The sequence below is a fragment of the Chelonoidis abingdonii genome, chromosome 1 (genome assembly GCF_003597395.2).
Source record: "Chelonoidis abingdonii isolate Lonesome George chromosome 1, CheloAbing_2.0, whole genome shotgun sequence".
Taxonomy (NCBI): domain Eukaryota; kingdom Metazoa; phylum Chordata; order Testudines; family Testudinidae; genus Chelonoidis; species Chelonoidis abingdonii.
Genome location: NC_133769.1, coordinates 79332042 through 79356218, shown reverse-complemented (window position 1 = coordinate 79356218; position 24177 = coordinate 79332042). Strand labels below are relative to the sequence as shown.

The 24177-nt window shown below is 41.8% G+C and overlaps 1 protein-coding gene across 4 annotated transcripts in view; it reads right to left on the bottom strand.

The window, feature by feature from the left end:
• Positions 1-24177, bottom strand: part of METTL25 (methyltransferase like 25) — a 122309-nt gene that overhangs the window by 23715 nt on the left and 74417 nt on the right. For all 4 annotated transcript variants that reach the window (XM_032777500.2, XM_032777502.2, XM_032777503.2 and 1 more), the window contains 3 exons: positions 9670-9764; positions 6667-6696; positions 4167-4240 (listed from right to left, as the gene is read on the bottom strand). In XM_032777500.2, the coding sequence (XP_032633391.1) occupies positions 4167-4240; positions 6667-6696; positions 9670-9764 (199 nt within the window). The remainder of the gene's footprint in view (positions 1-4166; positions 4241-6666; positions 6697-9669; positions 9765-24177) is intronic.

Genomic DNA, 24177 nt, shown 5'->3' with positions numbered 1-24177 from the left:
TTACCGTGACGTGATAGACCACATCAGTGGGCTATTCCACATCTAGGCATGCATGCATGCAGCCCCAACCCCTCCCTCCTCTCCCGAAACATTTCCATCCTGAAAATAAAAGCTGCTTACCGGAAACACACTCCTCTGCTTCTTCTTCACCAACAAGTTCCAGCTGCTGCGACTGGCTACCTTCCTCCTGGCTTGAGAAGAGCTCCTGGCTGCATGCCTCCTGGGACTCCGGAGTGTCTCCCCCCACCCCAGGTACCCTCACTCTCAGTTTCCTCCCCCCCCACCTCCCCTTCCTCTCCCCGCTCTGAACTGTCCATTGTGGTTGTCGGATTGGCAGTGGGGTCACCCCCAAGTATCGCGTCCAGCTCCTTGTAAAAACGGCAGGTCGTGGGGGCAGCACCTGAGCGGCGGCTTCCCTCGTGGGCTTTGCAATAGGCACTCCGCAGCTTCTTTACTTTAACCCTGCACTGCACCGCGTCACAGTCATGGCCCCTTTCCAGCATGGTCCTTGAGATCTGCCCATAGGTATCGTAATTCCTACGGCTGGAGCGCAGCTGTAACTGCACAGCTTCCTCACCAAAAACATTGATGAGGTCCAGCAACTCGCCATTGCTCCATGCTGGGGCTCGTTTGCTGCATGGAGGCATGGTCACCTGGAAAGATTCACTGACTGATTGCACTCCACACCTGGCTAAGCAAACAGGAAGGGGATTTTTAAAATTCCTGGGGCATTTAAAGGGTGGGTCACCTAAGCCCAGGGCAGTAGAGTGTGAACTGATGAGCAGAGTGGCTGAACAGGCATTCTGGGATTCCTCCTAATACCCTGGAGGCCAATAACAGCGCTTTTGGTGGCCACACTTGCAGAACAGCAGTGCATCACCAGCGCTGCACTCATTCTACCTGAGGCAGAGCAGGTGTACAGCCAGCGCTGCAGCCAGGGAGAGGCAGAGCTGTATGCTCTGCAAGTGTGGACGGTGAGTAAGTTGCAGCGCTGGTGGTGGGTTTACAGCGCTGCAACTCTCCAGTGTAGCCAAGCCCTCAGGGGTGTGAAAAAACATCCTCCTTAGCGCTGCAAGTTTCAGCGCTGTAATGTGCCAGCATAGACAGTGCACCGGTGCTGGGAGCCGCACTCCCAGAACTGGTAGCTATGCCCCTCTTGGAGGTGGTTTTTTTTAGAGCTCTCCCAGCGCTGTGCCATGACTACACAAGCCAGTGAAGATGTGCCCTTAGTGTGAAATGCTGGCTTCCAAAAGGAGGCGTTAGGTCCTGTCCAACACAGAAGATTGCTTGACACCAGATGAACTCTTGTGGAACATCAGAGAACAAAAGACTTTGTTAATTGCTCTCCCTGTCTCCCAATCCCTACCACAAAGAGGAGATGTGCAAACAAATTCCTCCCATCAGCTGAGCTGGCAGTTCAGAAGAGAAAGATGAATAAAAATCTCTGATAAGGAGACACTGTATCTCTGTGCTGCTTGGACTCCCAAGGGCAAGGTTTTCTCAGCATAAGCAAGAGGTCCCCACTGTTTAGCCTGTTACCTCAAGGAACAAATAGAGCTTGCTTATTATAGACGCTTCTATTATCTTTTGAAACTTAAGATTGTAACTTCTTTGTGTATGTATGTTTATCTGGTTTAACCTTGTAAATAACTCTCGTATTTCCTTTTCCTGATTAACAAATCTTTAGATAGTTTATTATAGAGTTCATTACAGAGCATTGTCTTTGGTGTGAGATCTAAGGTGCAACTGACTTCAGGTAGGTGACTGGTCCTTTGGGACAGGGAGCAACCTGAACATTATTGTGATTTTTGCTGTAAGAGACCATCTATCACAAAAGCAAGCTTGCTTAGATGACAAGGTAGATTGGAGTGCCCAAGGGGATGTCTGTGGCTCTTTGGTTAGACTATTATAATACTTGCAGAGTTTGCCCTTGATGCTTAGTTGGTGAAATCTAAGTATAGAACATAAAACTAATTTGGGGTTTGTGCCCTGCCTCTTAACAGTCTGTCCTGAGGTTGGTACTCATGCTTGTGAGTCACTGTAGGACAGCTTGACAGGTATATTGTCTTAAAAACTATTTTACTGGAAACTCATAGAAAGCCTATTCTTTTCAGCTGTAGGCCTATTCAAAGCCTATTGAATTTGACAGAAAGACCCTTGATATCACTGGGCTTTGGGTCAGGCTCCAAGTTCTTTGTGTCAATCAACTTTCAATTTTATTTTATTTTATTTTTAGGGAAATAGGAAATTCCTGTGACTGTATTTTTTATTAGTCTAATGCAGTAAAACCTTTGGGCAAATGCAGTCCGAAGACTACTTAATGGCTATGCATTTAAAAGATTCTTTGGAAAAAATATGCATTTAGTGTATCTGTCCTACAAATCAGAAGCAGCATAGTTGTAACAAGAAAGATATACACTGAATAAATGAAGCTCTAAAAAGTCAGAATGGGCTCTTAATGACTCAAGGCATCATAATTCATTCTTTTAATTGTCTTAAATTGCTTTTTAAGTGTTATTGTATAAGGAACCTGACATCTTAAAAACTGCTGAACTGGTCCCACAAGGCTTCACTGAGACAGAGAAAATTCCAGCTACTTCATCAAAACTGGAGACATCTAACATTAGCAAGCTTAAAACTGGGTCTAAAACTCTTTTAATTTCAAAACTGCAATTTTTATTACTTCTCCCATGTTACCTTTACTTTAATAGATAACATACACTGGTCTAGCCCATACTTTCAGTTTTTACAACCTAGTTCTCATGGTTTGTTCTGCTAAATCTTCTGTGTAGTTTTATTATACATAATGTCAAGCAAAGGAAGAAATTCTTCTGTTTGGATGTTGCCCATCGACAGAAAAAGCTATGCTCCCAACCGAAATGCCAAAGACAATTTGCCATTGGTCCTGTGTGTCCACACTGGCTCTTAGACTCCCTGCTGCTCAACTAAATATGCATTGACAGGCCTTAAATCAGTAGCTGACTATGAGATCTATGATGAAGAAGCACTCTCAGATGCTGTCTGTATAGCTCAAAGCTGTAGTGGTGTGCTCACCACATGGAAGAAGGCAAGAACACATGGTGAGGGTTTAACCAGGCCTCAACTTCACTAGTCAAATTATCTTCAAGGTTACCACTGAGATAAAGCCCAATGCATTGTTCCTTTGCTAGTTCTTGGGGGTGCTCTCACCGCAGGGGGAGTCAATCATCACACTAGGAGGTTTTCTGGGCACCTCCATCCACCCTTAAGCATCCCTCTCACTTTGGGAGCTAAGGCAAGAGGGGATCTTAACGCCCACCCTGCTGCAAGGTCCCCCCAGGGTAGCATTCTAACCCCTGGTTTGCATTTCTCCTCAAGGGATTAGACATGTTGCTCCCATCTCTTGAGGAGATGTTGTTGCGATGCTCATTATGTTACCATTGTTTTTTAAATATGGAACCTAAATCAGCTAGTTCCTGCACTGGGGTACCTGTCAAAAGTTGCAACAACTAAATGACTCTCACATAGGTCCCAAATGTGCCCTCTGTGTGGGAGAACCCCAACCATCCGGTAGTACAAAAACCGTAACCCCTAGGTTTCACTGTCAGGAAGGTGAAAAACCTAACCAGCCTCAGTCAATCTAGTGGTTTGGGAAAAACTCCTTCCCAGGCCCAAAGCAGCAACCTACATAAGGGAGAGAGGGTGAGTCGACCGCTGGACAAATTGGAAAACAGGAAGTAGCCCTGAGCACACTGATATTTTTATGGCTCCAGATCTTATGTCAAATCCAGCAAGACCTCCAGCCCATCTTGGAAGTCCCATGAGGGGCCATAAATCTTGTGGGATCTGATCCACCCTGTCCTATATGCCCCCTCCCACAATGGGAGCCACCAAACTCACCCCTCACTAGGCTTTTTAGTGAATTTGCCACAGTTGCCTACATGTCCAGTGCCAAGGACAGGGCTAATGCCTCTGCAATGCTGGAAGGGCAAGAGCTCTGTGTGGATGATATCCTCTGCATATGGATTCAGAGCAAATGAAAGAGCCCTTTATTATTTACTGACTGCATTTATAGTACAAACAGATACAGACAGAATATAGGGCCTCATTCAGCAACTCTTATGCTAATAGTTACAACTTGCAGAGTAAGGGAGGCAGAATTAGACCTTAGTCTCTGAATCTCATACCTTTTGACGACACCGTAACATTCCTCTATAATAACCTGTAGAACAGCTCGATAAAACAATGATTCTGTAGGCAGCTGGAAAAAAGAAAGCAAAGAACAGCAGGAATACAAAGTTGGCATCAAAATCAAGACCAGAGTAACTAGAATGGTGTTGGCTGCCTTACCTAATTAATGGTTTGTATTCTTTCAAACCAATCTTATTAACCTGGTTGAGAGGACACTTTACTAATTTTCCTGTTTGCAAGTTAAAATGAGTCAGACAATATCAGAACCATAATTGTGAGAAAAAATAAACACAGGAAACTGCAGAGTTTGATAGGAAGTGGGTGGAGGAATACAGATTATAGAAAAAGAAAGGAAGATGGGCCAAATTCTGATCTTCATTTGTAAAGCCAGGGAACTCTATTGCAGTTAATGGAGTTATTCCAAAATTGCACCATCAAACTTCAGAGCAGAGTCTGGTCCAATGAATAAATAAAGAAGCAAAAGGAAAACATACTACTTGTGTCATAACATTTTCTTATTTATAGCTACTTTATCTTGGTTCCCTGAAACACTGATATCCATGCAGAAAGTACTGTGCTTATAAAAACAGTGCAGTGCATTTAAAACTTCATGCCTTTAGGTATGAAAGATGTGTTTACTTAAGAAAAGTTAATGCTTGTCAGTTAAAAATGTAGTGCCAAATGCATCTCCTGTGTAAAACCACTGCAGTCAATGGGCTTACAATGGGGATAAGTTGGCCTGTAAATCTAGTCTATTAAATACTTGTACAGTTAGTGTGCATACACAAAAAAAAATGATAAATTACACAATCATGATTTAAAGTACTCAGAGAACAGAATTTAGAGAGGGATTTAAAAAACGAGAGACAAGTGCTATATTCCCGCCAGAAGCTAGCCGCTGCAATAAATCATACAGAAATTCTCAACCACAGTACCTTCCTATCTCCTACAACAGTAGCACTAAGTGAAAAAGTTACTGGTCACTACCCTGCAAGATTAGGAAGACATCTGGGATTTGCCTTTTGTATTTGTGGTTACATGATGGTAGATTACTTATACTATAGTGAAAAATATTACATAGCTTCTGGTTTTACGTTATCCAATATCTGTCCATAAATTATAGCCAAATAAAAATACAGTTACAAATAAATACTTCTCAGTGAAAAAAATGAACAAACTACTAAACATTCACACTCATCCTGGTCTTCACATTTCAATTTTCAAACAGCTTATGAGCATGCAATTTAACGTAAAATACGTTAATTTGATCTCAGGCTTTTGGAGGTCTCAGGCTAGCAGTTTGGTCCACACCAGTCATGCTCCTGTGCTGAGTTTGTATCTGCTTTCTGAGCAAATATGGACCCAATAGTGAGCGCTGGGAGGATAAGAGGTTAAGGAGTTTTGTCTGCAGTGTGCTGTACCAGATTTAGGAACACAACCAAGTACCAGGCTTCTGGTGGGGCAAAACACGGTTAAATGTCTCTAGTTACTAACCAAATTTTAACCATGGATTGTGATTCCAGAAAGCCAGGTATGTCAGTAACTGTTTGTTAACCTAATTAAAAGTTGTGTGTTCAAGGCCTTTTACATATTATTAGCTTTCATAATTGACTTGCTATATAAATAATAAAACATTCTTAAAATACATGGGGCTATCTTACACTGTTATTTTTGTTTCAATAACAGAAATTAGTTTACTACTGTTCAACTTGTTTTAAAAGTTAGATGTACCTGAAGTTCCGCTCTGCGTCCTTTATTAAAATAAATTTTAATAAAAATTTGAAAAATATCTTTTCTCACTGTTCCCATAGTATTTTATGAACAATATTTTTGCAGTTTCATATTATTTCCTTGTGGACATGTTTTTGCCTCAAAAACACCACAAGTGGCATTATTGTTGGAAATCTCTGCAGAAATTACCAAAATTTAATGAGTTGGGAAAAGCCTGAACTAACTCCTTACTCCTAGTGACCATGTTGCTAGACCCAAAAACACTGTGGTTCTTCAGAATAAAGTGGTCAGTGAATTCTCTAAAGATGATCTGCACTGGGCCTGGAGCCTCTGTTGGATCAGTCTGTGTAAGAAAGCACCCAGAGTTTGGGAAGGTAATTTTATAGGTTAATTTGTTAAAGAAGCACTTTTGTATTTAGTGAAGAATATTAACCAGCATGATTAAGCATAAAATAGTTTACTATTAAAATAAGGTATTTTCAACTATATTAAAACTGTACTTTCTATAAAATATATGTTAGCTGACTTTTAATTGTCTGAAGAAAATAGATATTTTAGCATCACTATGTGCAGACCAAGGCAATAAAAATGCAATTCTGTGGTGCTGAAACATGATATCACTCTGACTTTGATTTATATTCTGTTAATTGTAGTGTTTTAGAACCCAGTAAGTCACAAGTTCAGGAGAAGGTCATGTATGAAAAGTGTTCAGAAAGAGAAAACAGTTTTGTCATTAGAAGGGTTAAAATAAACAACATTACTTACCACTTGGCTGACCGCAACTCGTTCCAAAGCCTTTAAAAGTGAAGAAATTAAACTGCTATGTTTATTCTTTATCAGGGCATTTTATAATCACATTGTATAAAGCCTGGTGGAAATGACATTTTACAAGATTAATGATGTGATATAACATGAGCTTGTACACTTAAGAGTGTTAAAACCATTAGAGGTTGTTAATCAGTTCACTTCTGTTATTTAGGGTTTATTTATAGGACAAGCAATTATAACAGAACGAGTGTCTATATTTATATATCTCCTCTTCAATTTTTGAGAGCACTAAGGAAAAAAGAAATTTATTTTTTCTTGGCTATATTCCTATACAAGTATAAGCATAAAAACTCTCACTTTAGATATTATAATGTATAGTTTAAATAATCTTTTAATTTAATGCACAATACATTAAAATATCTTTTTAAGTCTCTAGCAACTAAACAAATGTTCATTTTCCACTTCCAGTACTTAGAGTTAAACAAAATAAAAACTTTAGAGAGATTGCAGTTTAAAATGTCATGTGGATCCTTTAAAATAGATTTTTCAGCCCATAAATCCTGATGATGTGAGAGTATTTGATTTTTATGATCTAAGGTGACAAAGAATTAAGAAAATATACGAAATGGGTGGAAGATTTTTCTACAGTTAGAAAGATCTAGTACTTATAGGAATTACAACCAAAGAGTAAAATGCTCTGTGCAACCAAATATGTCCCAGAGCTCATCTATCCTGCCAACCTACACCCAGGACTTCCCTTCAGCTGCACTCCAAGTAGCTGCAGTTCTCCCTTCCCCAGCTTTTATAGAGTAGCAGGTGTGATTTACACTACATAAAAGCTATTTCCCTTCTTTACTTCCAATGAATAACTGGCTATGGCAGGTATGCTCTGTGGTCACTGCTGACCTTTGCCCTACTCCAGATGTCTCTCTTCCAGCTGCAGAGCAGTGGCCCTCCACAGCCCACAAGTCTCTGTGTCACCATCAGAGGTGAATGAGAAATCCAACTAGAAAGGAGGGCAGTGTTACTACTGTCCAAGCTGGAAATTTTCCTGCTGCTGCATGAATCCCCTGGTAAGATACTGTTGGCTACTCTTGTAATTCACTATTACTCACAGCATGCTAGTGAATACCAATGACCAACATCAGCCAGAGAGAGGCTGCTCTTCATGCAAATGTGCCAATGGAGGCCACAATAGGATCAAGTGATGCTGAGGCACAGCTCAATTAAAGCCAGCTGTTTAGCATGCTGGCACAGACCAATGAGTGCTCTGGATGTGGATATGAGTTCTCAGGCAGGACTCTAAACCAGTCCCTGTGGTGTCTTTGGTCTCCTGTAGTTCAACAAATGGGAACTGCTATGCAAGTTAACAGTGCACTACAAGCTCTCAGGGAACCCTAGCTGGGTCACTCCCTACAGAGGGAATAGTGCTCTAACTGCACTGCTCTGCCTGCCTATTCCCTTGGCCTATGGGATGAAATGATAAGCCCTCATCACGCATGTTCTTGAGAGAGTCTCTGGCACAGTAATAGCACCTATGAGCAGAGGAGAACTTCTTGGTATCGACCTTTCCAATAATTTAAAGGAGAAAGTTTGGAGAAGGAAACATGCTGATCTTTTTTCTGGTAAGATAAATGCACTGGGTGCAAAAACAAAAAAAAAATTGCTCTGTGTGGCCACAGGCATCTCCAGCTGCTTGTTTGCCTCTGAAATAGATTATTCTATCCCTGTCAAAAGGCAGCCTGAGCTTACTTCGTCTCTCACTAATAAGGCCTAATCTACACAAGAAAATTAGGTATGTTTAACAACATCAGTCAGGGGTGTGAAAAATCCACATCTCCTGAGCAGAGTAAAGCCAGCTGAAGTCCCTATGTAGACAATTCTAGGTCAACCTAGCTACTACTTCTTGGAGAGGTTGATTACCTACACCAATGGGAGAATCCCTAAGAAAGAGTGGGAAATGGAAATTCTATACGGAAAGAAATGGGCCAATATGACAATTGATCTAGGGTATAATGGATATATTACTGGGACAACAGAAGATGGCAAAAACATTTTGAGTGGGCTTACTGAAGAGTTTTAGGGTAACATATGGATGTTCTAGAATTTACGTTTTGGTCCATATCTTTAAGCACTTGAAATGTTTCATGCAGTTTGTTGAGGATGTCACATTTAGGGGTGAAAGCATCCTGTATAATTGTCCTGACATGTTTCAGTCTTAAGATCTCTAATGTTAGCTCTGATGACTTTAACCTTGACATATGGGCCTGAGTTGATTTTTGGCAGGTATCTGTGTGAGTGAGCAGCTGAAATTGAGGCTAACAGCATCTGTTGTGGTGCATCCTGGGAAAAGGGATTAAAAATAAACAGAGACTAGAGACAGAGTTTTCCTAATGCTGCAGTAGTTGAAGACTTAGGGTCATGCCCTTATCCTCAGATTAAGCATCAATCCATCATCCTATGCTGATGTAAAATGAGCACATAGGAGCACTCTGTCTCTTGGTGCAATGTTAGATGATTTCCTGGTGTAAAGGCTTGTATAGGTGTGTAGGCCTACTCTAATTTTGGGGTTAGAAAGGCCTGTTTATGGTCTTGTACAGTTAGGACATTGAGTTTTATGAACAATGAACCTTTTTGGGAGTCAGTGATGGTAGAAGGAATACTATCCCTTTTAAATCACTGCCATGACCTATTGCCCTTAAAGATTATTTTGTTTAAATTCAATTCAAAATTGTGGCCTTTTTGGTCATTTTAAAAATATTTTTTGTCTATCTTCATTGTTTCCTGCCCTCAGCAAATATAAAATGTACAAAGTTGGAAGGTTAACACAATTTTTTTTACCTATAATTTATCATGCATACAACATTAATGATGTTATTCTGTACAGTCTGGTATTTAAGTCATAGCTCTAGGAATACAAGCCAAAAACAATGAATTCTATAACATTTGGATAAAACTTCCAGTAGGGAAAAAAAGAAGAAAAAGAAAAAAGAACCATACTAAGCACGCTGACATTCTGGCATTGCGACCACAGCACCAGCCCTCTTCCTTTAAATACCGGCACATGGGAAACCCCCACAATCCCAGAGAGCAATCTGCAGATGAGAGAAAAATAGTGTGTTACTTTATTAAATTGTTCTTCTCTTAAAGTAAATCATCTATTGAGAAAGACAAACAGTAGTTGGAGAATAGGAGCAGAGCTATGTAACTGTTATTCCTATCCAATAACAGAAAGCATACTAGTGTTATGAAAAAAGGTATTTTCTCAACAACAGATGTTTTTGCTTTAGGCTCCATTTTTGAAATCTTCACATTTTCCAAAACTATTCTTCTAAGATCTACTCAAGTGAATAAGTAAATTCTCTGCAAAGTCTCTTTCTTTCTTTCTTTCTTTCTTTCTTTCTTTCTTCAGAGATGACAAAAGTGTTTGTAATTCATTTTGGCAACCAACACATTGACGTATGTATCACTTACTGCTGGGCTTTTCTTTTACAATAAACAATTTTTAAACAATATTTTGGCAAATCATTACAGAATGTGTGCTTGTTTACTAAAGTCCTGATGGCCTGTTTTGTTGCTAGCCATTATGTTTGTTTTCCAGAAAGGACCAGCTGCAAATGCTCTTGCTGCTTCTTCAAAACACCAGAGCATTTACATCACAGACTGCAACTGAGTTTGGGTCAGTCTCATTGATGTTTCAAGAGACAACAATGCTCCTAAATTAATGCTTAATCCTAATGCAACACGGGGACAGCTAAACTGGCAAGATTATGAATACTACCCGTGTGCATGAAAAATTCTGCTACGTTTACTTTAAAAAACACTTTGACGTTAGCTGACCGTTTAAATCATTCTGAATGTGATTTTAATACTTAAAAATGAAAACAAGTTGGATAGGATCTTGGCATTTCAACTTAGAAAGATGGCTCTGAAATATTTTAAGATTAATCAAGCAGAAGAGGTTAAAAAGAGGGCAGTGGAAATACAAAAGTCTTCAGATTTTTATAAAAAGTTACATGCATTCAAAGAATGGGTTACAAACTTTCATGCAGAACTCTTTTCAAAGACCTAGCAGACAGAAAAAGGAGACCAAAATTGATAAAAAATAAAAAGATCCCAGACCAATGGACTTAACAGTGGAAGCTCTAAGAATTAGAGAATGCGGCTAGTGAAGGGCAACCAGGAGATTAAAAAGAGGAGCTCCCTAAAATATTAAGATGATGTTTGGAGAAAAAAGACCAACAGAAGCCTTTGGCTTACAAGTGTATGTCTACATTACATCTGGAAAGTATGATTCCCAGCAAGGGGAGACAGACTTGTGCCAGCCCTGCTGGAGCTAGCATGCTAAAAATAGTAGTGTAGACATTGTGGCACTGGTGGCAGCTCAGGCTAAGACAGGGGTCTGCAACCTCTGCCACACAGCTCGCCAGGGTAAGCACCCTGGCAGGCCGTGCCAGTTTGTTTACCTGCCGCGTCAGCAGGTTCGGCCGATTGCGACTCCCACTATCTGCACTTCGCCGCCCCAGGCCAACGGGGGTGGCAAGAAGCCGCGGCCAGCACATCCCTCGCCTGCGCCACTTCCCACCGCCCCCATTGGCCTGGGATGGCAAACTGCGGCCAGTGGGAGCTGCAGTTGGCCAAACCTGCCGATTCGGCAGGTAAACAAACTGGCCCGGCCCGCCAGAGTGCTTACCCTGGCAAGCTGCGTGCCAGAAGTTGTCAACCCCTGGGCTAATATGTCAGGTGGGCTTGGACTCATGGCTAGCCTGAGCCCCCAGTGGTGCTGCAATGTTCACAGTTATTTTTAGCATGCTAGCTCAAGCAGCGCTGGCACTAGTCTGTTTACTTGGGCTGGGAATCACACCTCGTAACTGGAGTGTCGATATACCCAATGGAGTCTTATGTACAATAAAACGGGAGAGAATAGTAGGGCTATGTTTAAGATAATTTATCTGATCTCTAGTCATAATCTTTGTTTGCAATCCCAGTCATAGTGCTCCTAATCTCAGAATAACAGCAAAGGTGTAATCTATTGTGACATATATTTCCCTATATTTTTGTCACTACTGAGCGCAGAATGTATCCTATCGTTCCTCACCCAAATTGTGCTTTTTGTGAATTACTTTAAGTGAAGGGGACTGTAAATGTGTGGTTTTATATGGAGGAAAAATTCAGATGTGATTTTATGAATGTTTTAACTTTAAAATTAGTCACTATATCCAATATCTTAATTAGCTTTACAGAAACATGGTCTAGTGATTAAAGCACCTAACTCTGAATCAGGAGATCAAGGCTCCACTCCCAGCTATGTCACAAAACAGACTGAGCGGCTTGCGTTAAGCCATTTAACCAAAGAAACTTAACACAATTTGAGGACTGTGGTGGATAATCAGCTGAACATGAGCTTCCAGTGTGATGTTGTGGCTGAAAGGGCTAATGCAATCTTTGGCTGCATAAACAGGGGAATCTTGAGGAGGAGTAGAGAGGTTATTTTATGTCTGTATTTGGCATGTGCAACCACTGCTGAAAGAGTGTCCAGGTCTGGCATCCACAATTCAAGAAGGATGTGGATAAATTGGAAACGGTTCAGAGAAGAGTCATCAGAATGATATAAGGATTAGAAAACCTGTCATATTGTAGATTCAAAGAGCTCAATCTATTTAGCATAATAAAAGAGAAAGTTAAGGGGTGATATATTACAGTCTGTAAGTATTTTTATGGGGAACAAATATTTAATAATGGGCTCTTCAGTCTAGCAGAGAATGGTAGAACACAATCCAATAACTGTAAATTAAAATTCAGATTGGAAATAAGGTGTATATTTTTTAACAGTGAGAGTAATTAACTATTGGAACAATTTACCATGAGCTGTGGTGGATTCTTCATCACTGACAATTTTAAAAGCGGGTGAATGTTTTTCTGAAGGATCTGCTCTAAGAATCATTTTGGGGAAGTTCTATGACCGATGTTATACAGTTGGTCAGACTAGATTATCACAATAGTCCCTTCAGGCCTTGGAATATATGATTCTATAACACAGAAATAGGTTAATAATATTATTATTACACAAAAGTTCTCTGAGACTTAATTAATTAATGTGCATAACGTGCTTTGAAACTGTCTGATGGATTATGTCATAAAAACATGAAGAATAACTACCATAACATGAAAATCTATAAACACAGTGGTGGGTTTCTTAGATAGATAGATACTAAGTTAGGCTCCAGAATAGAATGGATCTGCATGCTATTTATGTGGGTAAAATTGGGAATTATCCTGAAGTTCAGTACCCTTTGGAAAGGTTTGCTTGGTTACTGGACTAACTGAATTTACCATGACAAAACGAAGGTTCATGTTTGAGACTATGTCTTTAGGATCCCAGAAAGTATTCACAAAAACAGTTTCAAGATAATATTGTATATAAAATCATTTAGGTCAGTGTAATCACTACTGTAACTATTGGCTGCATCAGAGAAAAAATTGGCAGATTATTTATGCTAAAGTGTTAGTTGTTAAGATTCTGTCAAATACATTTTTGCAAAGAAAACAATAACTGTTACGGTTTTATTGTTTGGTATGCAATAATGAGACTCTCTATATGCATGTTTATAAATATTTCAAACAAAAATTGGCAAGCTCTGAAAAGAAATAGTGGGTTTTAATCATGGAATTTTCATTTTCTTGTCTACTCTGTGTCTTCTCATTATCCCACTCCAGAATACACGTCACCCATACAAGTTAAAAATGATACAACTTGAGCTAGACTAACATTTATGTACTGCACCACTGATAAATTAATCTAAACCATTTTTATTTTCTGTGAACAAAACAATTAGTAAAAGTGCTGTCATCCACTCTTGATACTGAAACGAGCAGTGAGGAAAAATAATGCTGTAATACTGAACTTTCTTCCAGATCTCCCAACAAGATTTATTTTGCAAGTGTATTTAAAATGTAAGCTCCTTGGGGCAGGTTTTAAGTATCTTCTCCCATCTTGTACACTCCCAAGCATACTGTGGGTGTTTAAAACAATTCAGAAGATAGATAAGCCTGTATTAAGCATCTATTTATATGACCATTTTTAAAACCTGGACACCCTTTTTGTGCCTGCCATTATTTGTAGGCACTAGTAACATTACACAATGTTTAATTACTTGATTGCTCACAGGTGAGATCTTTAACCAGCATTATTTTTACCCTCAAAACTGCAGGAATTAGAAGAGAGACTGAGCTGATTCAGATTTAAAAGTCATGTTTACAGTTATTTTAAAAGTTATATGGGGTTTCTTTTAAATCAGGGGTCGGCAACCTTTCAGAAGTGGTGTGCTGAGTTTTCATTTATTCACTCTAACTTAAGGTTCCACATGCCAGTAATACATTTTAACCTTTTTAGAAGGTCTCTTTCTATAAGTCTATAATATATAACTAAAATACTGTTGTATGTAAAGTAAAGTAAAGTAAATAAGGTTTTTAAAATGTTTAAGAAGCTTCATTTAAAATTAAATTAAAATGCAGAGCCCCCCCGGACCGGTGGCAGAACCCGGGGAGCATGAGTGCCACTGAAAATCGGCTTGTGTGCCGCCTTTGGCACCCGTGCCATAGGTTGCCTACCCCTGTTTTAAATTATTTTGCAGTGAAATGTCCTTTAAAAACAAGGATAATTATAGTTTGAATGAGTATGTCTGGTCTCTAAGAAAAAACAAGTTTCGATCTCAGAAACCACTCTAATAGAATCCTGAATTGGACGTTCAATAAATATTGACATATAAATCCTGAAAACATTCAGGAATACTTTATGGATACATTATGAAAGATTGTACAGCAAATCATTGTACAGAATATAATTGTAAAAGAGCCAGTCTATTGTATATGAAGCAACTAATAAGACATCTTACAATTCATTAAAGGGATGTCGATCAGGCAGAACTCTTCTCTCTATACAACTTCCCACGAAGTGAGTAATTCTAGGTAATGGGATGAAGCACTGAATGAAAGCTGAAGTGGAGTGTAACCCCATTCACTGTTAATGAAGCAGATATATCCTGACGTGTAGGCTAACAATTTACAAAGATCCTACAGCACATATATAGCAGAGGGAATAGCCAGAAAGAGCATACTGAAAGGAGCTGCTGTCAAAAGAGCTAATGTCTCACATTCAGGCTCAACTCTATTCTATTGAGGTTTATCGGCTCTTCATAGGCCACTGTGCATTTCTAATACCACTCAATATACAGAGGAAGGGCTACCTGAGATATAATAAAACTGAAGCATGCCATCCCACAACATGAGCACAAGGCCCCCAATTCTGTAAGGTACCTGAGCACATGCTTTAAGTCCCACTGATTTTAATGGTCCCTACATATGTACCTAATACTGAATAGAACAATTTGGTAAATCATGACCTAAGCAAATAAAATTAAGGGATGTTCAACCGGTTCCAAGATGCATGTCACTATTCTCCATGTGTTACAGACTGTGCAATGCGTAAAAGACACATATCAGATGTAAATTAGCGAACATCCACATCAATGGTCCAACACCACAAATCAAGGCATTGATTATGCAAAAATGCACAATGTCAGGGCAGGTAAAGCATTCTGATGTACTGTGATGAAAACAACCCCTTCTTATTGCCAAAAGCATAAGTCCTACTTCTAAATCCAGATAAAATGGAGGTAACATTGGTGTGTTTATGGAGTACTTTTTAAAAGCAATTATTTGAATTAGCTAATTCTCCATTCTGCTTATTTCCATGGGCTAGCTAGTTACCACCCACAAGGGGGAAACCTTTTATTAACTGAACACGGAAAAAAGTCTTTAAGAGTTTTGTAAGAATGAATTTGTTCGAAGTACATTGAATTATGTCCTTCCATCTCTTCTGAGAAACCAACTAGTAGTTATGTACATTAATATTATTGCATCTGGATTACTTCATAATGCATTAATTTTCTCATGAAGGTTGTGTGTTTCCTGTTATATGATCTTGATTTTGTAATTCAGGTTTTATGGTCTTCTAGAGGCTGACAATCTGTTTTCAACTACTATTCTGTAAGCTTTTGCAGAGAGATTTTAACTCCAGCTACTCTGCCTACAGTTTTGGTAGCATTGCACCTACCTTAGCACTTACATTTGGAATGTCCATTTTATATTCTCTGTCAGCTTCATTTGTAGTTGATGGAATTCTTTTCCTTTACTTAACTGTTCCCAGTAGGGAAAAAGGAAGATGCAAGTGGATGTTGGACTTATATAAAATGTCACTGATGATTCGATTAAGCAAGAAGTATTATCCAGAAAAAATATATTTTTTTGGATTTTTGTCAAGTACCTCCACCCTCATAATAAGTTTTAATTCTTTCAGCATGTTGTAATGGGGGAAAAGAGCTTCACACCCACCCTTGTCAAAACTCTCCATTCCACTGCATAGGTCCCTCATGCTGATTTGTTTGGTCAGCATTTCATGGCTAAACAAGAGTTGTACAACTAACCAGAACAAATGTGTGGATAGAAAATAGTGCAACTTATTTCACGTGGCCAGGTTATGGAACACTAAACATACCCTATTTACTGTTTCTTTTGGTGCTTATGGGGAAAAAAAATATTTGGCAATGCATGTAAGAGCAAAGGATTTTTTTAGTTTGGGAAGTCCTCAGTAGCCTTTTCTCGTATTTGTTATTCCATTCATATATGTGGAATAGGCCACAGAAAAACGTTTAAAGAGGATGGGTACTAATGTTGTCACTTTTACCCAGTTCAGTGTACTGTTTGGATCAATGTATAGGAAAACAATGGGCCTCACTCTTCTGTGTTCTATGCTATACCTTGTATAGAATTTTATACTGTGCAAAGTGAGTGTAAAATACCACCCTTCTAGTCTGGTAACATTTTAAATTAACTTTGCACACGCATAAATGACTCCAAAAGCTGCAAAGCAGTGAACGATCAAGGCCTCTATATTTTATTCCTTTAGCCGAGAAAGTTCCACAGTGTATTATAGTTTCTTGTTTATTTCCTGACCCTAGGGTGACCATATAGCAAGTGTGAAAAATCGGGATGGGAGTGGAGGGAAATAGGACTCTATATAAGAAAAAGCCCCAAATATCGGGACTGTCTCTATAAAATCGGGACATCTGGTCACACCACCTGACCCAGTGTTTTTGAAGACTCATTTGCATTTATTAAAATGCTTTCTTTCTTTTTAGTTCCCAGTGATTCTCAAGTGTTATGCATAGAAACATATTCACAAGTTTTCCTTTGCAACTTCTGAAACAGAATGGTTTATTATTAAGCAAATAGTCCCTAATGCAGTCAATTTTTTTTACAAAACTTTTCTTACGGACTCACTCTAATTTATTTAACACTAAATATTACTCACTATAGCAAACACAATTCATACTAGGTGGCAATACAATGACTATTCAAATCAGCAATGGTTTATTTTAAAGAGTACAAATCCGATTTTTTGTTTTACTGTTTTCAATAACATGCAGATAATTTATAAATTCTGGTTTGGAACACTATTCTTTTTCTTCACATCTCTGACAGATAGTCAACACAAATCAGTTATTACACTATGCAACATACTATAAACATAGAGGATACTTGTTTCATTCAAACTGCTGATGGCCTTTTTCTTCTCATCCTATTTTTAAGGCGTTAAGCTACTCCAAAACATACATAACTAAAAATGGATGTAGGTGAACTATGATTTATTTTCTAGTGACTGAGTCCATCAGTTTGTATATGGTATGTGACAAACAGAAGGCAGAAATAACCTTTTAATGTACAGACTGAACTGCCAACTCTACTCAGGATTGCATTTTGTTTCAGAAATTATACTCTCCAAAGGAAAACAACTGTCATTTATATCATTTTTAACCTTTACCTTGGCTGAGGCAATTTGTTACTGAAGTGTTGTGAAATATCAGTCTCTTAAAGTGTTTCGGCATGAGTACAACTTGAAAAGAAAGAAAGCTCATTCTAATTTAGCACTGACATAACTATAATATTACTAAACCCAGAGATTGTATAGTCTGGAAGCATTTTAAGTGACACTAACACTTTAAACTTGGCTTTCTTACCAAGATTGCCATTGAAAATAATAAAATAAAAATCTGATTCCAAATGGATTTATCTTTCTCCATTTTTGCCACTTGGTTTTATACTGGTCTTGCTATAAATAGAATTAGTGTTATTGATTCCTCTTGATACTATCTAGTTCACATGGACCAACACAGTGACCTCATCTAGTGTGTTCTATATGCTTATAACACCTTTCCCCTTCCATTGCTTAAGAAACAGCATTTGGTGAAACTGAATGGCTGCTGTAACTTTATAAATGTACAATGCAACAAATATTGACCAATGTGGAATGCTACTTCTACGTAATATTGTTTAACATAGGTTGTGTGCATTGTTATTCCTGAAAGGTGGCATTTTAAAAAATATTTTGATGTTATAGATACATTACAAAACCCACACCTCATGCCTATTTTTTCTTTTGATATTCAAGCTCCAGAGCTCCTGTCCATTTCCTTCCAATGTCTCAGTTTTCACCAATTCCTTCTACCCCAAATTCTGCATTTGTGCTTCCCAATGTATTTACTGAGTCTACATTCCCAACTTACTCTTCTTCTTCAATCTAGGACACAGTGTAGACACTGGAAACATAAAAACTCTTGGACCAGATTCTTTACGTTCGTGGAAAAAACAGTTTCCTACCTTTTTGTAACAGTTGTTCTTTGAGATGCGTTGCTCATGTCCGTTCCATTGTAGGTGAGGGTGTGCCCATGTGTATGGCCGGAGACTTTTGCCTTAGCAGTACCAGTAGGGCTGGCTGTGGCGCCCTCTCAGTTCCTTCTTGCTGACAACTCCGACAGTGGAGCAGGAGGGTGGGTAATGCAATGGACATGAGCAACACATCTTGACAAACAAGTTACAAAAAGGTGAGTAACCGTTTTTCTTCTTCGAGTGCTTGCTCATGTCTATTCCATTGTAGCTAACTCACAAGCAGAATCCACAGCAGTGGGCTCAGAGTTCACAATCTTGCAGATTCGAGTATTGCTCTGCTGAAACCAACATCAGCCTGAGCCTGCTGGATTGGTGCATTGCGTGAACCAAACGTGTGGATGGATGACCAGGTCTTGGCGTGGCAAATTTCCTGGATCGGTACCTGAGGGAGGAAGACTGCCAATGATGCTTGTACCCTAGCTGAATGAGCCATCACAATCGCTGGTGGGGGCACCTTCATCAGCTCACAGCAGTAGCAGATGCAGGCTGTGATCCAGGAAGAGATTCTCTGGGTAGACACCGGGAAACCCTTCATCCCGTCAGTGACTGTGACAAACAGTTGTGTAGACTTACGGAACAGCTTCGTTCTCTCTATGTAGAAGGCCAGTGCCTGCCTGACGTCCATGGTATGCAGCCTGCGTTTCTCATCTGTAGCATGAGGCTTTGGGCAGAAGACCGGAAGATATATGTCCTGAACAGTATGGAACTGGGAAACGATCTTGGACAGAAAGGCCAGGTGCAGACGCAGCTGTACCTTGTCCTAAAAGAAGACCACATAAGGGGACTCTGACATGAGTGCCCTGATCTCGGAAACCCTATGGGCCGAGGTTATAACAACCAAAAAAGATACCTTCCAGGAGAGAAGCAGAAGGGAACAGGAAGCCAGGGCCTCAAAGGGCGGGCCACGTGAGCCTGGACTGCACAAGGTTCAGGTACCAAGGAGGGACCGGGTCCTGGACATGTGGGTAAAGCTGCTTCAGACCTTACAGGAACCATGCTGTCATGGGATGGGCGAAGACCGACCTGCCGTGAAACAGGATGGAAAGCCAAGATGGCCACCAGGTGTACTTTGACTGAGGACAGCGATGAGGCGAGATGAGAAGATGCTGCTGATGTTCTTGGCTCTGGGCAGGTAGGAGGCCACCAAATGAATGGCACATCACATACAAAAGTCCCAGAGGCTGAGAGCTTCCCAACAAAGAGCTGAAGACCTGGAGCCGCCCTGCCTGTTGATGTAGTATATTGCGGCAGTATTGTCCGTTGGGACCTGCACCGCCTTGCCTTTCAGGTGGGGGAAGAAAACATGGCATGCCCGGAAAACTACTCTGAGCTCCCTGACATTGATATGAAGGGCCAGGCCATGTTGCAGCCAATGGCCCTGGGTGTTGAGCTCGCTCAGATGGGCTCCTCAGCCCAGGTCTGATGTGTCCGAGACCAAGGTGAGCAAGGGCAAGGGGGTTGCGAAAGGGACTCCCTGAAGCATCAACCTGGTATCCTGCCACCAGTCCAGAGACGAGAAGACATGGCTCAGCATCGTGACCACTGGGTCCAAGGGCTGCCTGCTGGGAATGTAGACCGAAGTCAGTCGCACTTGCAGGGGCCTCAGAGAAAGCTGGGCATGGCTTACCATATAGTTGCACAAGGCCATGTGGCCCAACAGTCGCAGGCACATGTGGTCCATGGTGAGCGGTTGGTTCTGTATGTGGCCGACCAAGTCCGACACGGCTTGAAAGCTTGCTTCTGGCAGGAAGGCCCTGGGTCTCATGGAGTCGAGAACTGCGCCAATGAACTCTATGCATTGAACTGGCGTTAACATGGACTTTTCCATGTTTATTAGGAGACCCAGATTGCTGCAGGTGGACCGCACCAGATTGAGGCTCCTCTGGACCTGCTCCGGAGACTTGCCCTTGATGAGCCAATCATCGAGATACAGGAAGATCTGGACCCCCTCGAGGTAAGCCCCTACCGGCGCCATGCGGTTTGTGAATGCCCTGGGGGGTAGAGAACAGGCCAAAGGGCAGCGCTGTAAACTGAAAGTGGTTCTTTGCCACTATAAAGCGCAAGAAACGTCTTTGCCCCAAGAACATAGAGACATGAAAGCAAGCATCTTTTAAGTTGAGAGTGGCGTCCCACTCCCCCAGATCCAGAGAAGGGCTGATGGAGTCCAATGATACCATGCAGAACTTCGACTTCATGAGAGACTTGTTGAGGCCCCGCAGGTCCAGGATAGGTCTGAGCACCACTTTTGCCTTTGGGTTTAGGAAGTAGCAGGAGTAGAATCCTCTTCCTTGCATATCTCAAGGAACCTCCTTGATGGCCCCAGACTGAGAAGGTTCTCTACTTCCTGAACAAGGAGCTGCTCGGGAGAAGGGTCCCTGAAGAGGGACAGGGAAAGGGGTGGGTGGGAAGGGGGCGGTCAAAAATTGCAGGGTCTAGCCCTGAGCCACTATGTCCAGGACCCAATGCTCCAAGATAACCTGTGACCAGGCTGAGTGGTAAGGGAAAAGGTGGTCAAGGAAAGGGTGGGACAGATTTGGGCAGTTAGCTAGTTTGTTGCTCTGAGCGCACCCTCAAAATGAGCGTTTCTGGCCTCCCTGGTGTTTCACTGGGTCAGGCTGCGCAGGAGATCAGGACGACGAAGGGTGGTGGCGGTTGAACCCAGTGTCCCTTTTCCTCGTAGGCCCCTGTCAAGGCTGCCACTGCCTGGGTGGCGGAAGAGACTGGAATGGCTGCCTGGATGACTGAGGTGTGTGTATCCCCAGGGAGTGGAGGGTCGCCCTCGTGTCCTTTAGGCCGTGCAGCATTTCGTTCCATTTCGTTGGAGAACAGGCCAACGAAATGGAACGGAATGTCCTGGATGGAGGCCTGTATCTCTTGGGCCGGCTGTTTGGAGCCAGGAACTGTGCCTCATGACCACTACCAAGTCGACCACTTGGGCAGCTGAATCACCCGAGTCTCAAGCCATCTGGAGGGAGGACCGGGCCGCTGTGGTCCCTTCGTCCACTATGGTCGCAGACTCCTGGGCCACCTCCTAGGACACAGAGTCCTTCAACTTGCGGCGAGAGTCCCAAAAGCTAAAATTGTAGCAGCCCAGAAGGGCCTGATGGTTCACCACCCGAAACTAGAGGCTGGATATAACATAAATCTTTCAGCTGAACAAATCCAGTCGCTTTGCCTCTTTGTTCTTAGGGGTAGAAGTAGTGGGCCCGTTTGTCCCATTCATTGGCTGCCGACACAACCAATGATCCCGGTGGTGGATGAGTGGATAACTACTCGAGCTCTTTCATGGGAATTAAGTATTTCTTTTCTGCCCTTTTTTAGGTGTGTGGGGGGGATTAGAGGACGGGATTTGCCAGATGGTTTTGGCAATATTCAAGACTCGTTTGTATACCAGGAGCATGACCCAAGTTAGCTTCCACCTTGCGGAGCAGTGCCTGATGCTCATGGAAATCGTCCGATGCGCTAGCCCTAGAAGGCCCTTCCACTGCCTCATCCAGGGAGGTGCAGGATGATTAGATGACTGAGGGAGGTCCAGAGGTGTCCTCACCTGCCAGGGATGGGTATTGGCTCCTCACCCAAGGCAGTTGCTAGGACATCCTGCACCAAGGCCAGTGCTGCAAGTACTGGGGCCACCGCCTGCAGTCTGTCTCATGCAGCAACCAAGGACTTGTAGGAGTGGGTTACTGACATGTCGGGAATGCCCCATGCATTCCAGTATGGCCATTGGGTCAGCCACTGGCTCTGCTGCCAAGCCGGTGCTGATGCTGCTGACGTACCCTTTGGAGCCCAATCACGTTGTCTGGGCAAGGGGCTGACTGTGCCTCCAAGCTCAAGAAGTCATCTCCCTCTGGCTATCGGGGTAAGGCTGTAGAGTCCTGGCAACAGCGATTGACAGCGGGATGAAGACTGGTTTGGGGAGATCAATGATGTCTAAGTGAGCTTCAGGATCAGGAGCACGGTGCTGACAGCTTGTAACAATGGGCCAGAGACTTTGGTCGGCATGGAGACCAAGAACATGGTGACCTAGGGCTCTGGCTTGGCTCCAGAGACCATTGGTGCTCACCTATCTTGTGTGAGGCCTTGCCGGTGGGCTTGCCCTCATGGGGAGCCACAGTTGATTCCTTTGCCAAACATGGTATCGGATGCGGAGGAGATGCTTTCAGTTCTCCTGGTGCTGGGCCCTCGGAGGGGGTCAGCCATACCATCAGCCAAGGCCCTTTCCTGCTCCCTGGAGTTGGTGGTGCGTCTTTACGGGGAGAGAAACTACCCATGGCCAAGCCCTTAAGCAGGTCCGGAGTGGGCATGAGGACTGAGCAGGGTCCTTTGCCCAGAGCCCCTTGGTTGGGCTTGGTTGGTGCCACCATCTTCTTAGTCTTTTTCTTTGACATCAGTGATGGGGATCAGTGCTGGGAGAACCCTGGTGCTGGAGATGTGCTACGCACCGAAGCTGAAGTGCTGGGTTCCGATTCAGGCCGCACTGCCTCCAAAGCTGGGTGCAACGCAGCCTTCATTGATTTAGTTGGGGATTGGTCCTGCTTTGAGCAGGGGGTTGGACTAGATGACCTTCTGAGGTTCCTTCCCACCCTGATATTCTATGATTCTATGATCAGGAAGGCCTTGAGACATATGTTGCTCTCTCTTTGTGGAAAGTGGGGCATGCCCCACCGGGGGCAAAGTCCCCGCTGGGATACTATCTAAACACTTAACGGGTACTTAACAACTATCTAACAATGATTAAGACTATTTACACGTAGGTAAAGCACAAGGCTAAACTAGACGAGAAACCACTGACCACTTGCGAAGCAAGGGACAGAGGTGATCCAACAGACCACCACGGGGGGGAAGATCGAACTGAAGATGCAGGACCAGCAGTGCCTGATATATTGTGCCATGAGAGCGGCACTCCAGAGAATGCCACAGCTAGCTCTACGGGTACCACTAAAGCAAAAGTCTCTGACGGCCACACACATGGGCGCACACACATCTACAATGGAATTGACATGAGCAAGCACTTGAAGAAGAACTATACAAATTGACATCAGCTGAGTTTCTAGCACCTTAGTAGTTATTTGTAACAATGTTGGGTATATGGTTTTCAGATAGAATGTGATTTTTTTGAGTTAACAATGTTCCTTTAAACAACAAGAATCCAAATAGAACTCTAATTATTAGCCAGTGTCTCCTCCACCATCCACATTAACACACACACAGTCTGTCTAAACCTCTGGCCTTATTTATATAACTAAAAAGTCACAGTGAAATAATAAATTAAGTTATGGTATGAAATTCTGATCAAAATCACCATGTAGACCTGTGCTGCTTTATAAGTAAATATTAATAATCATAAATGTGCAGCAGATATTGACAAAGAAAATTGCTATTGAACTTGTTAACCAAACTATATGCTGGGTCTGGATACTAAAAGAGAAAGTCCTACCCAAAGATAATTAGGGATTGTTTTGCTTTTGTCAAAAGTCAGTGAAGACTGACTTAGAGTTGGAGTCGTCTTGCAAGACAGAGCTCTCTACCATCGTTTATATATTATTTTATTTGAGACAAATGGTGGTGGTGGTGGATTGGGAAGGAGGGGAGATATCTTTCAAAGGATTCCTTGAAACAGATGTTTTCATTTCCTCACGTTCAAAGTGTACAGAACCTTGAGATCAGTTACTTATTCATTTTGTTTACACTTCAATTGCATTTTTCTACTACACAAATCCA